Source organism: Plodia interpunctella, chromosome 22 (assembly GCF_027563975.2).
Source record: "Plodia interpunctella isolate USDA-ARS_2022_Savannah chromosome 22, ilPloInte3.2, whole genome shotgun sequence".
In the NCBI taxonomy this organism is placed as follows: domain Eukaryota; kingdom Metazoa; phylum Arthropoda; class Insecta; order Lepidoptera; family Pyralidae; genus Plodia; species Plodia interpunctella.
The window spans coordinates 3,457,710-3,476,756 of NC_071315.1; the positions used below are offsets into that span (position 1 = coordinate 3,457,710).

Genomic DNA, 19,047 nt, shown 5'->3' on the forward strand with positions numbered 1-19,047 from the left:
ATATATAATGTTACTAACCTGGTTCAGCAAAAGTGTAAAAAGAATGGCGGCAAATTGAATAAATAGCATTTGTCAATGTCTTCTCAACCGTCACAATGACAGGTTAATGTTTAATTCAAACTCCACAGAATAGTAAAACTGTCTATATTACTTGTAAAATATCGTCGAAAAATACGTGTTTTATTTATTACTAGCTATTGCGTGCAGCTTCTTTTTGACCAATTCCTACGGGAATCGCGTACTTTTGGGATAAAAACTCTATGTGTTAATCCAAGTTATCAGCTACCTCAATATAAAATTTCATAAAATTTGACTCATCCGTTTGAGAAGTAGTAACAAACATACAAACTTTCGCCAATAATATTAGTGGGATGGGATGGAGTCATTTTAAAATTAAATTAAGTAGATACTTATTACGAAGACACAATTTTTCAATATTAATACATTGCTGAAATGATAGAAATTCACTCAAATCCTTTAGAAAATGAGATTTAATTGTAAAACCAATAAGTTGATATCAGTAAGCAACTCGAATATAGCAATCCTAACGTTAATTTCCGCTTTTCAGTTTATTTCGCCTGAAATGGAGTATAACTTTCAAGATAAACCAATAAACAAGTATTTTTTTCATTGCCACTAGATGTTTCTGCAGTTTTACACTCAGTTATTTTTTACCGTAACAACTTTAGCCAAGAATTTTCTGTATAAAAAGTACCTATTTTCATGTAATCCTGCAATTTAAATTTCACGCCCGTCTTTGTCGTAGAATATTTACATTTCCACATCACTTCAGTTTCCATGACAATGCATTATTATGATAAGCATTGCCTGCGCGCACGCACCAACAGTAAAACACCTTTACTGCGCGGATATGGGCCAAAAATGAAATTTAAGTGAAAAACTATATTAATATTTTTTAAATTTCAGTTATGTTACTCCATAACTAATTTAGTTTGGTGATATTTTAGGTTACTGTTTCGATATTGTAGTCGTCTTCAGCACAGTGTGACATTAGCATTCTCATTTAGGTCCCTACTCCTGTGAATGATCTAATATTGCCGATCGAGTGTTAGGTGCGTCCGTACATCGCAACGCAATTAGCACGGCTCCTGGGGGCCTATTCGCACTCTCTTCTAATCGGTTTTAATTAAACTGTAATGAACATTTCGACACACGATGCGAAGGGCCTAGGAGGCACTGGAATAATAATATCATCCTTTTATTTTTCTCAGTTTAGAGGCCGTATAGTACGAATAAATTTTTTTTTGCCAGTTTGTTCTGGGCTCTGACGCCTTATGGAGAAACGGGGAGGAGATAAGCATTGTATTATCAACCTTGTCTAGATATTTTTTGCGATAATTTAAGACGAATTATAAGTGCGTGTAAAAGTTATTTGCCATATACTTAATAAATGACTATAAAAGAAAGAAAATAAGAAATGAAAGAAAGAGATCAAAAAAAGAAAATATTTTCCTCTATTAGGCAAGATGTGTTGCAAACATGAAAACCTGTACTTAGTGGTTTGTTATAACTAATTTTTACATACATATGTATATTGTTTTCGGGAATAAGTCTGGCACAAAGAATTATAGACCTATCTTAGGACATCAAATGAAATAACATTTATGAAGTAACATGATGTCAAGGTTACTGCACCATCGGACACATGCTCTAAGGCCATTGCAAGGGCACTAAGTGCACCCGTCGCGTCGCGTACAAATTAACGAAAGGTTAGATAATTGTTTGTACACTATTCGGTTCAAAATATATAAAAATATATTTTATTTTTATTGATTTTTATATAAAGTTTATTTAGTATTAATCTAGTTTTACTTTTGTTCCATTTCGTTTATTTTTCATTCCTTTTTGTTTGATATTAATAAATAGGTATATAGACCCTATTTAAAATAATAAATATCTTGATAAATTACATAGTATTAGATAACTTAAGTAAATTGTCGATGACAGACTGATTTATATGTCAAAGCGGAAACGAAACTGCCATGCCCCAAATATAAAACGCTAAACTTTTGCAGAGGAATTTCGGAAATTCCATCTCTAGGGGGTGAAATGTGAGAAAATTAAAATTCACGCGGGAGAAGCCAAGATTAAAAACCAATAAAATTGCAGCTTTTATCCATGAAATAGTGGCATATTAAAGTATGCTTAGCCTAGCTTAAATATGTATAGCCTAGCTAGACTATGTTTTGTCACTATTGCATTTAATAATATTTGACATTGACAGAACGAGACAAAACATACTTAAGTTTAAGGTATGCGTAACTTATTGTGAATTTAGTAGTATAATAGTTCTATGAGTTTAGTAAAGTTTAGTAATTTTAACCCCACAATATCACGTTACATCTGTATTATTTTTACTGTATGTCATTGGATTGCGTTACACCTTGTTAACCCGACAAGAAGACTATTTTTTTTTCTATTAGGTAATGGAAATAATGCAATTGAAATGTAGAAGCTTTTCATTTTAACTAGCGGCGTAGTAGAAACTATTCAATAAAAAAAAAAACAAATTTATATTCTTTATTGCCACAATAGAGATTTCGCTATTGTTTTGTATAAGTATTTATACAAAAAAATAAAAAAACATTGACGGCACTATAATACGACAAAGTTAATAAAAGTTATGAATCTTTCCTAATAGTATATTTCTTTATGTAGTTAACGGGGAAAGGGTTAGTGAAAGGGGAGGCCCCTTTCTGTTTTCAACGACTTCTATCCTTCGCCAGTTGCTGTCATATCTTATCGAAGTCAGACAATTCGATCCATCGAACGATTTATACTCGGCTTGCCTTGCGATCTTTTGCCATCAGCAGGGACTAAGTAGTCACTCGTTTTAGACTCATTCACATAAAATGAATGAAAGAAATAGCTCATATCACATTCTTTTAACACTTTTGCTGAACCTTATGGCCCAACTTTCCAGCATCTACCAATATTGTAAACACAACATCTTTACATATTCTTAATCAATCACTCAAAATCTACAGCACATTGCGATTAAATCACACAGGTAGAATATAACCCGATTTTTATCAAATTAGTTAGTTTATTTTTAATAGATAGATAGTTTTTAGTTTAAATTAATAAATTTTGTGTGTATTTAAAATATATCTAATTGGTTATGTATATGACATGAATATCCTTCCTTAAGTCTGAATATAAAAAAAAGAAAACAAAAATTTTAATAGTAGATAAAATCATTTCAAAATGTGTAAATAATAAAAGCAGCAGCGGGACACAACATAGGCTTCAAATATATCTATAGGTACGGTAATATACGGCGAAACGAATAACATGAAACTTCGTATAAAAGATGTATTCAAGGTACCGTGTGTTTGCACCTCGTATGTATGTACTTATTATATAGGTATTTTGTAACACCTGTATACATATAAACCGTTATAAATACTTACAAATAAAACGCGCCAGATGGGACATTGAGTTGAAACGGGATAATGTGACAGCGGCCATTGAAATCACGATTTCCAAACGATCCACTCACACAGTCGTGGCACAATCCACAAACGAATAGGAATTTTAGAAAATCTTGCTCAGATATTTAGCTTTACCCAACGCTGGAATGCAGCCAGCGTTCTTGGCAAGATGCCTCATGGGTTAATTAGATTTTAAACGTAAGTTTACTTAGTTTTAAATAGTGTAATTTTTTAAAATGACTATCCATATAATTTGTCACAACTCGTGATTTCATGAAAGAGTTCCTAAAATGCCTTGCTGGCCCTCTAAGCTGTATAAATAAACTTAAAGACCTTACTTAACTCTGTTGGCAATGGTGTAGTTGTGCTGTATAAAGAGCTGACGATATGGCCCTGTACGAGGCCTGACAGCCAGGGTCGCACTAAGTAAAATTGTCGGGGCCCTTGAAAAATGAATATTGCACTTTGACCAAAAAAATACATTAACACTTTCGGGAACCACGATTTTATAGCAGTTACAACAATTAGTATCAGTTGCTCTAGCCAACATTGACGTTAAGTTTGACCTGCGCGCCGCTGACGTTTTGACAAAATGTCGTACTTTGCGTTTTCCTGCGCACAACGTTAACATCAGAGTTCACTGGTGCAACCCTCATTATTTACGAACGTTCGCGTCTTGTCGAACATTCGCGAAAGAAACGAAAGAAGACAGTTACTGTGCACGAGTATTCAGAACTATTTAATAAATTTTTAATTATTGTTCAATAAACTCATTACCGTATGAAGTGGAGGAGATTATTCATAAGTATGTAGGCGGACACTCCATGGTTCATAGCCGATGAAGTAACTGGAAAAATATTCAGATGAGAGAGAAATATAAATTATACTTCTTAACAAGTATGTGCACTACTTGCCTTCTCTGCTGAGGCAATAATAGCACTCCCAAAGAGGGTTGATGTTAAGGGACGATCGGTCGAAAAACCGTAAAACGGTTGTTTACTTTTTAAACAGATTTCGATGCGCAGTAATAGTGCTGGCAGTCGGCAACACTATTATATAAGATAGGTACCTACTCCGGTCCTGATTGCAAAAGACAAAGCACGAATAATGAGATGCTTTGTGAAACTAACTGATTGTATGAAGCGTCACGCGTGTGAGATACTGTCGCCAAACAATGCATGTTCGAAACATTTAATTACCTTTAGATATCTAAACTACCTCCGGTTTTAGAGATAAGTATACTCGATATAAACATATATGTATGCGAGGTTTAATGAGTTTATTTTTCTACCGTACTTCTTACTGATACCTTAATTACCATATTTACAAAAAAACCTCAAGATCAAGTGCGTAAAATTAGTTTTTTTTGTTATGTAAGTAGGTTACCCAGGTTTTACGATTTTTAAATTTATTCTTTTACATGTGCTGTAAGACTATATTTCATGCGTGAAGCACCCAATATAAATATTTTAATGGCAATATATGTGACATTCATACATTTTTATTGCGTGTACTCATAAGTTTGATTCATTCACCGAAAAGAAATCTAAAACATATACCTTTCGTATTAAATAAACGTTATTATTTCGTGCCTTTCAAGGTTCCAAAACGTAACAATTGCATACCTTTATAGTACATCTGTACCTATCTTATCTATGCTATTATCCAACTTATCTATACAAATTTTTTCCTTCTTCACGTGTTAATACCATTCCAAAGACATATTTAATGTTCCTTGAGAGGTGTTTCTGCCATTTTTTCAGCTTCATCGGTGACAGGTCTTCCTGGATGCGAGTATACTAATTCAAAGTTCACTCATTTAAACGCACTTAAGTTCGCAGTTTTGTTTCCAAAAGACTGAAGCTTCCTTTGATAAGTTATAATCTCGTAATATTGTCCACAAGTGGCCCTATCAGCACGGCTGACTGATTCAGACATTATAACCTTATCCCGAGTAACGTATGGTACATTAACCAGGATCTGCTGAGTACAGGCTGGCTAATTTTTATGAGGGTTTAAGAATGTACTAGGTTCTCATTTTGTTGATTTAGCTTAACGCCGTCTTGTGATGTTAGCAAAAAGATATCTTTTATGACATTCGTTTTATGCGTTTGAAGTAGTTATTCTGCGAATAATCGTCATTAGATTGCCCCTAAATACATCTATAATTTATTTTCGTCTGTGTGTTCGATAGATATGACAGAAATTGTAATAGATAAAATTAAAGTTTGGATTGACTGTTTAGAAGACGTCGCAACTATGACGTCTTGTTACACAAACCGCAGGAAAGCTGCGTGTTTATTTTTGAAAACAGTGCTTTTGATGATAAAGTAAACTTACTTTAAAGCTATGACGTCTTAGTAGGCTTCAATGCCTAAACTTTAGGCAACCGCAAAACAGCGTCTTGGAACAGACAAACGAAAACAACTAATAACCTCAGCTAGTTCGTAACGAATGAACTCTATAAACCTTCTTGGAAACTGTACCTATTTGTGGAAATAGTATTGTTTTCGTTCAATCAGGTACTTAATTATTTTCCTTACTTCCATACTAATGTTATAAAGAGAAATTAGTTGGTTTTGTTTGTAATGAATAAACAAAAAACTTCTGGACTGATTTTGATAAAAGGCTAGCCTTTTTAAAATTATGGTTTTACCCGAGCGAGTCGGGACGGGCCTCTATTGTGAATATAAAATCCCGTGAATTTTTTAACGATTATTGCCGTCAAAAAATTATTTAAAACTAAGTCTACTAAAGAAGAAACGGCGCAAAATAGGTACTGTTTTACCAAGGACGTCAGTTTAACAAATGTGCGTCTTAAATAGCCCCCAAATTCAATTTCACGTCCCTAATAAACGTCCTGGAGGACGTGTATTAGTGATGATGTCAATGAAATGAAATGAATATAATATAATACATGTTGTAAAAATCCCAATATAGTTACTAAAAGTATTTGTGTAGCCACTTAATTATATTTCATAATACATCTAAATCGGAAAAAAACATTGGAAATGTGAAAATGATTCGGTATTTAGGTTGTGAGTCGTAATAAATTGATGGCTGTGTACATTTTTGTGAACGTTTTATCTCGTACCGTTTTATACCGACCAATGAACTTCAGGGCTCCACTCAACCTTAAGTAATGGCTCATGCAAATGATTTCTCCATTGTGCAAATAAAAAAAAAATTTTTCAACACACTCCACTAATCGTTTTAGGTTAACGTCAACAAAGCTAGGTGACAGTTAAGTGGTTAAGACCGTCCGCCTGTGATTGAAAGGTACCAGGTTCGAATCCTACTCTTACCACCATCCTGCCCATATATGTATATATATATATATATATATATGTGTATATACATATATATATACATATATCTGCCCATATATATATATATATATGGGCAGAAAAGGGTTAACATAATGATATAGAACATGCATCATTAAAAAAATTAAATTTAGAACATAATTAAATAACGTCGACCGATAAAAATAAATAAATATAGTAAGTTTGAATTTTAAAAATTATATATTTTTTTATCATATATCTTTAACACGAATTTGAACGCGAAACATTATGACTACAAAGTGTCATATTTTTAAAGAGCGCTTTATGATGTCGCCACCGTAAAGGGGATCTAATTTCCTGTTCATAATTAACGTCTATGAGTTTATCATTTTCTCAGTATTTTTATTAAAATGATGAAATGTTTGAGTGATAGACTTTTTTTTATATACAACCTCGCCCCGGCCGTGCCCGTCCGTATAGGACTTTCGGAGTAAAAAATGAGCTAATCTAGATTATAACCTAATAATAACTGGCAGAATATTCTACCCGTGCCAAGTTTTTACATCCAATTAAATTTAGCATAATTAATTAAAACAAACGCACATCAACACTTTTGCATATACATAGTAAAAATAGGCGATATGTCACATTATGAAATGACTTATAATACTCTACATTTGCATGAGGGTTCGACATCTGGTGAATGGAATCCGCAACAAACACGCAACAGTGTAATGTGAAGCGAGAGCGCTGACCGAATGAGGGCCCTGGAGTCTGACACGAGTGCAGTACATCGCTGGATGCACATGCAATCATAGTTATCATTCGCTTTTAATTTTGCCTCATTTTTCATTCAATGTTCATTTATTTCATATGGTTTTTTTCGGTTTTAGCGTGTCTATCCTTATAATATCATCCTTTAACTAAGGGATATAGGCTGGGCAGCTGATAAGCAACAATAGGATTCTCAAAGAGGGTTGACGTCAGGCGGGCGGACGGTTGTAAAATCACAGCCGAATCTACAAAATTTTGTATTTAACGCAACGCGACATGAGACTGAGAATTCATATGAAAAAACAGAGATGAGACAGACAAAACAATATGTAGAAAAGTCTATTTCTACATAATTTTTGGTCTGTCTCGTCTCATCTCATCTCATCTCGAATGAAACTAAAACGTTTGTAAATAAAAATAAAATCGTAGAACGCAGTAGATCTACAAATTTCGTAGCGTATTCTGTAGTTACCCAATCATGCTACAAAGTCGTACCCTATGGTGCAAATCGTAGAACGGGCTACGAACTATCGTAGACTGTTCTATGACAGTTGACTTCAACAATCGTAGCATATTCTAGACCGATTGCAAAGGTATTTTGAATCAGGATAAAATTTCGATTGGATTCAAAATGTTTTTTTATTTTTCTGACATAAATATATTTTTAATCAGGCCGTTTTTGGCTTACTCTGGTATAATTTAAGCGTCCTTTTTCTACGTCATCTAAACACGTCCCTACGTCAAACAAACTTGTTCAAACAAACAAGGAAAGGAAAGGTGCTTTCATTAAAATAATGCATGTATGTAGTATGAAGACTTAATGAAGGGCGGCCAATTATAGAGCAGGACAAGGGCGCTCAACTCGGAATGTCGTAAGGGACCTCTCAACTCGTAATCAATTATAATTCACACCCATCTAAATAGGGTTGCCAGTTTTAATATTATTCATATGCGGTTTGGATATAGCGCTACTTGTGTTATATTTTAAAAGGAGTTTGGGTAAATTTGTATGGATCTTCTTTTCAGCTGACCTTACTTTTCGTGTTTTATAAATTCTATCTAGAGAGTAGATAGAATTTATAAAACACAAGTAAGGTCAGCTGAAAAGAAAATCTTTCATTTTTTATTCTAGTATATTTATTATTTATCATTACTTAAGTGATGACATATTAAAATTTCACTGGTCCATACAAATTTACTCATATATATATATTTCATGTGAAATAAAATTCAATTTTAATTTACATTAAACGAAAACTTTAGCACAGCCCTAGCTTGGCATCGTTTAGGGAATTATGGAGTCAATTAAAAGTATTCAAACGCACGCACGTAATGACCTTTAATATCACACATTTTATACCTACTCGGCTCTGATTTCAAGGCCTAACTATATTTAATAAAACAAAAATGTAATTTGTAAAAAAGAAATGGCAAACCGAGCGTAGGACATTCGACAGCTAGATGAGTCGACGATGTAAAGGAAATTGCTGGACAGAGATGGTTGGCGGAGACGGAAGGAGGCCTATGCCCAGCAGTGGGTCACGGAGTCACGGATGAAAAGTACAGTAGAATAGACGGAATTAATGCTAAAAGCATTATCTAACAAATGGTCATATAAAAATATAGATACACTTACATAAAAATTTAAATGCAAATAATACGGGAATAATCCTTCTGGGAACTTTTTTACCCCATGAAGATGCCGATTTAGTATCAATTTTTTATTTAAACTAATATTTAATTTAATTTAGTATGTTTTAATTTTTTTATTTAAACTAATTTAATAAGTATTTACAATTTAGTATTAATTTTTAATTTAATTTAGTATGTTTTAATTTTTTATAAATAACAGCGTAGGTAAGGTAGTCTACTTTAATGAATATAATGTTATAATCTTACAATTAAATTTGCATATTATGTAAAATTGTTGTGAAATAAAAAGCAATTATTCCTGTACATACGACTGCACTATATAATTGTATACATACAACCTTACATTTGAATCACCTTTCGCTCCACAGGCGGGTCTTAACCGTTACATTTATAATACACTGTTAAATCTTTAAAATATATTAAAAAAACTAAAAATTAATATAACTATTTTAGACAGAACACAGATTTTCAGACAGAACCTGGGCTTCAGGATGTCATAGCCGAGATATCACTTATTACCGCGAAGATGAATTACAGAGAGTTTGCCTTTTGCATACGTAAAAAGTAGTAGTATATTATAAAATCTGATATACATATCACAAGTCAAAAACAACGATGATATTGAGGACCATTTTAATTGGTCGCTTTATCTAGTTTTGTTTCAGTGGTTCCGTGTTGACAGCAATGATGTATGTGAATTCGGCACGATAATGTTTATTCACTGCTCATGGTTTTCACTCGCTCCTCTTCGCGTGTTGCTTGCATTCGGGGCGGCAGGGTCAGCGTAAAAATAAACAATGATTTTAGAACCGGCCTGATGTTAATCCTCCTTTGGAATGATATTGTTGCATATCATATATCCGTTGCGAAAGCTTTGTATCCCTTACTCGCCTCGTACGACGTACGGGAGGATATGGAATGGTCGTATTCCAGGGCGGGACCACACGCCACACTGGTCATGGTTTTCACTTCTGGTTTATTGCATCCTACAGTACAATGTATTAATAAGAAAAACTAAGTTTAAAAACGTTCTTCCAAGATCTTGAGCAGTTTCGGTTAGTCCATACAAATATAACGCGGCACTAAAATACCTATAAATATAGATATATCCATGAAACTCTATACGCAATCCCATCCCGTCATGAAACCTTTTATGCGTGCTTACCAAGCGTTTCCTTAACTGTTATTGGTCAAAAGATGATCCGAGATATGGTATTTTATTGGAAGATCTATTAAAATGACGATCAAATACTACCGTACCTAAACCACCCGACATCCTACATATGTGGCCCAAGGTTACTGAAGATGAAATTTTAGAGTCAAATTTCAAGTCATTTGGATATATATAAAATAAATATTTGGATAAGTAAACATTAACAAAATCGTTTATAAAATTTAATCGAGTTATTTTCCGAAACATTTGTAAACTACGGTGCTTTTGAAGTGGAATTCATTTATACTGATGGAAAAGGAATTCCGATCCATAGGTACTTATGAAAATTAAAATATTATAGTATTTAACAACAATATTTAGTTGCTGTATGGGAAACTATATTTTGCCTGTAGCTTCGCCCGCGTGATTGTTTTCCGGGATTAAAGGTACCCTATGTCCTCCATACTTCAAACTACATGTTTCAATTTTCAAATTTCAAAAAGATTGGTTGAATAGATAGAGTGTGATGAGGTAACAAACAAGCTTACTTTCGCATTTATAATATTAGTTAGGGTACCTCTGTAATATCTGCATTATATGTCATTTATATGTTTTCTGTTGTATTTTGTTTTTGTTGCAATAACGTTTTTCTTAAGATGATGCTTATTTGTACGAAACACGACCAACGAAAAACTTACATTTTCGAAGAACTCGATAATGTTGTCTCTAGGGATAACCATTTAAGAGAGTTTTTCTAAAATCTGAAGTCAACAATAGAATACAGAAGTGGTGCAGTTATCGAGAGGTTAAAAGAGTTTTTCCTTTAATGTCATCGACAGAGCTCTTCAAACTTGGGCTCTTAATAGCTGCCACGGAGTCTCTGAGATATTCTGGAGAACTTGAGAAATGCATTGGGGTTCGGGTGATTTTAGAATCCTCTTTTTCTCTTTTTATCTGAGCGCTTTACCGGTTTCTTCCTGAGCCATTGAGCGTCGGAGCCCAAGGACCGCTTTCCTGTTTTTTCGTCTTCATTTCGCACGGTGTTCGCCAAGATTGGAGAATCCATATTGATATTATAAATGTAAAAAATGGAAGTCTGATTTTGTTGAAATTTGGAATAGATATAGTTGATATAGGTGTAGAATATCGCGGGCGGAGCTACGGATAACAGCTAGTTAGGAAAATCTTTTATTTCAAGCATTTATTTGTGTCTATGTATATTTTCTGCTCACAGTTGAACAATGCGGGTGAGAGAGTAGCAGTCATGGCGGGTATGCCCGTGCGCGGTAACAGCGTCGGTGCAGGGGAGTTCCACGACAGAGGTAGAGTTCATTATCTTTATTAACCTTTAGGTGACGTGTCCCACTGCTGGGCAAAGATCTCCTTGTCCATCCATCTCAATCCATGGTCCAAGTCACGAGTCTATATCGTATATATATATATATATATATATATATATATATATATATATATATATATATATATATATATATATATATATATATATATATATATATATATATATATATATATATATATATATATATATATATATATATATTTTATAAATTTAAAAATAAGGTAATTATAAAAAATACAAACTGTTCTTCTCATCAATGGTTTGACTTGCAGCCACATGTCTAAAAAAGGTACAACATATTTTTCATACTGCTTTTATTATTTTCAAAATTTGCTAAAAAGCACGTGTGATGTATAACAAAATCATTCAAAATAGTTATTGAATCGTAGGTTGTTGTTGGTAGTTGTTCATATGAAAACATCACAATAATAGACATTATTGTGATGTTTTCATATAACACTAGGTTATCCTGAACTTGACAGATTAGTAGGTACATACAGGATATCGTCAGCGGCAGTTTACTAAAATAGTACACAAACATGTCTGTCGTGGACAAACGTTGTTTTGTTTATATACCTTGTCCTATTATACCTTATTACCGACCTTACCCGGCTTCGCTTGAGTTCATTTACAACTTTTGGGAATAAATTGTCTTCAAGTGAAAATTGCCTCAAAATGTAAAAAAGCTTAGAAATAGACAGACGCCGAGTGTGCAGGGCTTTGTTTTATACTATGTAGAAATACTTACTAGTGGTTGCTCGCAACTCCACCTGTGGTTGCTTGTGTTTGACCTCCGGTCGTTAAGTGTAAGTTGTAGTAGTCAAATCATTCAAAGGAAAAGCGTGCTAAAAATCTGTCGCTGTTTCATAACCTCAATTCCACTAAAAAACCCGCCATCTAAACTACTCGTTCTGTCCACCCCGTAAGAGATAAAAACGTGATACTGTCTCAAGTATATTTTTGTTTGCAGATGTCAGTAATCGGTCTTCAAGTAGTGGATCTCAGATTGACTCCTCACCACACAGGATTCCGGTAAGGATATACAATTTAACAATACAATTTAATTTATAGAGTTGTTCAATATTTTTTTAATTTTAACAATGAGTTAAAAAATAAGTTTGTGAAATTATTTTGTAAGAGAAGTCACATGAGAATAAAGATTTCTTTAACCCGATTTTTTTACAATGCATTGTCATAGTCGATAGTCAAACCGGTAATTACTGGTTCACATTTTGAGTAAGTGTATGTGCAAGTGTTAAATAGAAATATTTACACGCACTAATAAGTGCCTGTACAGTTTGTGTACTTAACACTCGCGCTTAACAGTAATCAAAATGCCAACCGGGCTTAATACACGAGGAAAAAACAAGGAGAGAGAATGGCCACGTTCTCTTTCAGAGTATGCTCGTAATGAAGCTATAATATATAAGCTAAGATATATATAACCCGCTAGAAAAAAATAACGTGGAACTAATGTAGAAAATGAATGAGCGAATTCCCTATGCATTGTGCAAATTTACAATTAATTTTGTAAAAGGGGTTACAAATAAAAACTAATGACTCGAATCGACTCCAAGTATCGAATTCAATCGTAATTTCAACCTCGACAACACCGTAGTGTGTAATTATACCACCTTATACCTAGTGTGTATTCGGCTACTTGTCACTAGTTGGCGGCGGTAGGTAGTCGTAAAAGTCATGTCAGATGTCTATAGGCTATTTAAATAAAATCTGCCACCTGTGTTAGGATTAGCAATAACACACTCGATATGATTAAATTTCATATGTATTTTTCACCTTTGTCAATATTGATTGCACAGGAGCAGGATATGGAAGTTGGACATAAACCGGATGTGACGAGGACAAGACCCAACTACGACCAAGATGACTACCACGAGAATAAAGTGCCCACTATGGTAAGTTTAGGTAAAAATGGTAGGGAAGTAGGTATACTCATAAATGAATAATTTTAATGTATGTTATAAATATATTATGTGGCACAGGGATATTATGTACATTATTCTAACCCTTCAGACGCATCACACACTATAACACAATGCTTACATACGTAGGAAGTTGTAAGACTGACATCACTCATCTACTCCTGCATAGTATCAAAAGTCCTCGTTGTAGTCCTCATTGAAACACGCGCCCACTGAAACATCGCATAATTGTAGGATCTACCAAGGTACCATATCTTAACAGAAGCTGTTCTGTGCTCTGCTCAAACTGAGCTTTAGTTAGCACAGCATAGCACTGGGTCCAGCCCTAATATTAAGTGAGTAACAATACTTTAAAATATAAAAGCTCATATCTTCTGTCAGGCAACCCTCAGCGGCGGCGGGGTGGTCACCCACATAGCGCCATCTTACGAGGAGCAGCGAGCCAGTCCAGCGTTGCTTAGTCGGGGAGCTACTGGAACCCCTGGGGGGCGGAGCGTGAGGGACGATGGGTATTGTTCTGCTAGCAGTACTCCTAGAGCCTTCGGTAGGTCATTTTTATTCTGCAGTTCGCCGGATAGGAAGAAGTCTCCGCAGCTTACGGAGCCAGCAATCATAGATCAAAAAATAAAAATGATTGTAACACGAGAGGTTATGCGCGTGTTACCGATTTTGTGGCCAAGCGTCTTGTTTTGTCTTTGCCACAGTACCTTGTAATCACATACTAGTATTATATCAATATATCAAATTATTATTTTTCCTCGTCGTCGCCTCATGCGACGTCCACAGGAGGAAATAGAGAGGTCCTGGTATCCTAACTTTAATAATAACATCCATCGAAGAAAACCACGAGAAATTGGTAAGCGCACGCAATAAGCAGCCACTCAGCCGGCCCTCCAGTTTTTAATATACTTCCCAGAGATTACGCCTGTCCGACTTTCTTTGGCTGTCTTTCATCTATAGATACTACATACACACGAATCTATATCTAACTTTCTTGTTAACTAACGTTGCAGAATGATGATTTTTAAATTGCAATATATGCAAGCGAGAATTTACTACAAAATTTGCTTATTTTGATTTTTTCCTATTTTTCGGCAATATTTATAAGTTTGTAATATTATGACATATTATATAGAGTTGTAGCGGGAGCTAGGTGATTATGCTCGACCGCCACAAAGGGAAGATCTTCCCGCCAGGCTAGGTGTTGCGCCTGGGGAACCGCACGGCTCCGACGGTGTCATGTCGGAGGTTGTATTTATGCTTCCAATCGAAAACGCACTGTCTGCGCGGTCTAGGCTTGTTAGCTGTCTATAGTGAGGTCGACCGTCGTGCCATCTGTCCGTAGTGTCCTGGATCACTTGTGTGGCTTGTTATTCGTTGCGTTTGGTCGGCTTTTTACGTCTGCGCCGTTGTGCATGTGGCGTCGTAGATGTCGCCACATTACTCCTCCCCAAGACCGAAGGTCTGATGAAGTCTTGATGTGCAGTCTGTGCTTCTCGTGTGTGCCATGTTACTCGATGTCCCAGTGATTCGGGATGCGTAGATTGAGCTCGTAGTCTGCGGTGAGTCGAGACTGTCGTGAGCGGAATATGACTTGTTGACACCGGTCCCTACATGGCTGCCACGCCGGTGAGTGCGCGCGTCCAGACGTGGGCTGCAGGGTGCGTCGGCGTCGATGAAGTCGAAGAGAGTTGCGGGTGCCAGAACCAGGAAGCGCGTTGCGTCGGCTGCGATGGTCCTGTAGATGCCCTTGAAGATGAGTGATGGCTTGCTGCTGCGAGTGACGCTGCTGCGAGTGACTGTTTGCTGCTGACTTGAGACCAATGAGGGTGCGAGGAGTGATGGTGAAGATTGGAGAGTACGACGTTGGCGATGGCTGCTTCAATCACGTCGGGTGTGATGATGACGAAGGCTGCTTTCAATCACGTCGGGGTCACCACTTGTAGCGGGAGCTAGGTGATTATGCTCGACCGCCACAAAGGGAAGATCTTCCCGCCAGGCTAGGTGTTGCGCCTGGGGAACCGCACGGCTCCGACGGTGTCATGTCGGAGGTTGTATTTATGCTTCCAATCGAAAACGCACTGTCTGCGCGGTCTAGGCTTGTTAGCTGTCTATAGTGAGGTCGACCGTCGTGCCATCTGTCCGTAGTGTCCTGGATCACTTGTGTGGCTTGTTATTCGTTGCGTTTGGTCGGCTTTTTACGTCTGCGCCGTTGTGCATGTGGCGTCGTAGATGTCGCCACAGAGTATGATGTTCATAATCACCATAGAGTGTTACATCGATTAAGTACACCCATTTGTTTCTCCAAAATGAAACAAATATTTTTAAAATGTTCCCGCGATTTGTAATCTGTGTTGCTCCCGCGGGATGTCAAGGATAATCCATCTCCCGATGAGATAATATTGACTTAACGATATCGTCTTTAAGTCCTTAATCATTTTTTTTCTCTGACTTTAGTAGAAGCGCCGTAGCAATCCATGACTGGTTTTAATCGATACAAATCTATTAAAATGGAGATTTATTTATCAGATCAGAGTTTTGATTAACAAGATTTTATATTATAGTTACTTAGTTAAAAAGTACATCGCAGCGTCCCTTCACACTTTTTAATTACGGACGCTCAACTGCTATAGCAATTAAAACAACACGTTTTTTGTGTCCTGTCTCCCTTATTAACTTGTAATCATTACAATCGGCATTCTAGACATTTAAACACGAATACATTCAATTATTGAATTGTCCGCGTTCCAGCCAGCCTCATTTTTGAATTCCTAGGGTTGGCACCTTCAATATTGAGGAATTTTTCCGCGGAGGCATCCCATTATGCCGTGGGGACGAATGCCTCGGCCCGCGTTATTAAGACGCGCGAATGAATGGTATTTCCTATTGGGGAAATGACAGGTATCAGAACTCATTTGTGAAGCGGTTAAGCCATGTAAATCGTTGTTGTCGTGGTTATTAACTTTTATCGTGGCTGGGTTTCTTGTAGTTTTTTGGTTACTTGTATTGCTTACAATGTTAGGCGAGTCGAGCTGATAAGAAGAAAAAATGTTTGAATCTTTCTTTTTTATCGACCGTATTACGAGCGTCAATCCCTACTTTTTAGAAAGAGAGAAATTATTTAAATAATATTGACAAAAACATATAAGAACACGCATAATATAATATTTTTAAAGACCTACCAAATGATACCGTACACGATGAATGAATCGGAAACAAGGGTGTAGGAAAAATACTTTTAAAAAAATCTATAGTTGTCTCCACGGATTTGGATGCATATCTCTGCTTAGTTTCAGTTTTCTAGTACAAATCGTCTCTAAGCTAAGGACGGAAGAACATGACGAAACTATAAGATTCCACGTTTACTTCAGAATCCTAAAAAATAATTGATAGCAAGAACATTACAGATATAAGAAATATGCAATGTTCTTATATCCGTGGAAGAACCACGCGAATTTTTTATGAAGACTCCAGAGTATGACAAGGGAATATAAAGTATCAAAGGTGTCATTAAGGCGTCGGAGAGTGTTATCACGGCAGTAAAGCTTATCCAGTCAGCGGCCAGTTTAATAATATCACTGCGCTTTATGTCAAGGACCTGTATTTTTTATCAAGATTTTTTGTTTCGTTAACGTTTTCTCATTGAGAAATAGATAGGTTGATATGTTCTTATAATTTATTTTATTTCTTCACAAATAAATATTAAAGACAATATGTGCAGCTGTTGACCGTCGGAGAACAGGTTTCCTACATTTTCGTCTCCACTTCGCTCGGTCATCCTTGAAGATATCAGAGACAATATTTAGTAATTAATTGTAAATTGTATGTTGACATATTAACTTGTATTTAATTTCGAATAATTTAGAGATAGAAAAATGTTTTTTTTTTCAGATCACAAGTCTACAAAAGGCTCTGTTGTGACATTGTCTTGTTATAAAAGTAAGTATTAAAACTTAAAATCTAAAACTGTACATAAAAAATGTTCTTGAAGTCGTTGTCACTATAATTACTTTTATTATTTATTTATTAATAACTAGCCGTATTTACAATTTTATTTATATTACTAGTTGTTTCCCGTAATTCCACCCGAGCTAGCCTATTTTTGATCTTTAGGTAACTATATATCTATATATATCTCTCTTCCAAGTTTCATTAATATCTGCATAACGATTAACCATTATTTTTTTATCTATGGATTTAACCGTAAAAGCGGGATGGAAAGGCTTTCACATTTATTAATTACTATGGAATATTTATTATATTTCTTAGGACATTCTCCTTTTAGATGAAACAAAATTTGTTTTAACCGTATTATTGATTAGAGACCTTGTCTTCAGAGGAGCCCAAAATCCAAATTGAAGAGGAGAGCTTTTTAAACGAAACCAGTAAACGCGTCAGAGCCAACAGTATCAAAGCTGGTGAGGTTCTTCCTAACTTCTTCTCAAAATAAGGTATTTGCACCTCTATATTGTAGTAACATGACATCAAAAGTGTGCCGGACTGATGTTCAGATGAACTACTTCAAGTAAACGTAAGTAGTCAATAGTTTACTTATATAGCTTTTTGAGAAATTACTACTTAAAAATTCGACGTGGAAAAGTGCCTAATTTTTTAATAAGCGGTTTGAATTTGAATAAAGCATAGTTACACTGACAGATTTTTCGTACACAGGTATGTTTTTTGAATAGCTATTTGTTATGATCACCGTCGAATTAGCACCGGATATTCGATATCCCGAATCTACACCTGTATCCCGTGTGACAATTTTTTCAACGACCTTTACCCGCAGTAATGAAATGAAATTGGACACTAAATTGGATTTACGCCCTAACGTACGTACGTACATAAACGTGTATAATATCTGCTTCGTTTATAGTTTAATTTTTATTCTGGATTTTTTTTTAAATATTAGATGCTTGTGACGGCTTATGACGGCAATTTGAATAAAATTACATACCTTATAACCAAAGAGCGGATTATGTTAAGATTTATCAAGAATTATGTCTCAGTATGGGAGCAGATGCTCCCAAATAGAATGAACAGTGATTTATTTACGATGTAAAATGCTAACGAGTCGTACTAGATTTTTTTCTGTAATGGTAAGTTAAGGTTTGGTTAAATATTTTTTATTTCTGTTTAGAACCAAACGATGGTAGAGAGACGTGGGGCACGGGTGCAGACTTTCTCCTCTCCATCATCGGGTTTGCGGTGGACCTGGCCAATGTGTGGAGGTTTCCTTATCTCTGCTATAGGAACGGAGGCGGTAAATTTAACTATATTTTTAGATGTAGCTGTCTCTGTCTCCTGTCTTTTCTTTTAACTTCTTAATCTTATCATACCTTCTAAAATCATCTGACCAACTCACCCTAGTCTCTTTCTATATGGGTGGATGTTTTTGGGTTCATCGAACTGTTAGTGATCC

General features: G+C 35.5%; 1 protein-coding gene across 1 annotated transcript in view; it reads left to right on the plus strand.

Moving 5' to 3' along the window:
* LOC128679885 (sodium-dependent noradrenaline transporter-like) overlaps positions 1–19,047 on the plus strand; it is a 31,225-nt gene that overhangs the window by 3,782 nt on the left and 8,396 nt on the right. The window contains exons 2-8 of the mRNA XM_053762372.1: positions 11,557–11,644; positions 12,653–12,714; positions 13,503–13,598; positions 14,007–14,169; positions 17,517–17,564; positions 17,963–18,043; positions 18,766–18,888. Coding sequence (XP_053618347.1) covers positions 11,587–11,644; positions 12,653–12,714; positions 13,503–13,598; positions 14,007–14,169; positions 17,517–17,564; positions 17,963–18,043; positions 18,766–18,888 — 631 coding nt within the window. The 5' untranslated portion in view covers positions 11,557–11,586. The remainder of the gene's footprint in view (positions 1–11,556; positions 11,645–12,652; positions 12,715–13,502; positions 13,599–14,006; positions 14,170–17,516; positions 17,565–17,962; positions 18,044–18,765; positions 18,889–19,047) is intronic.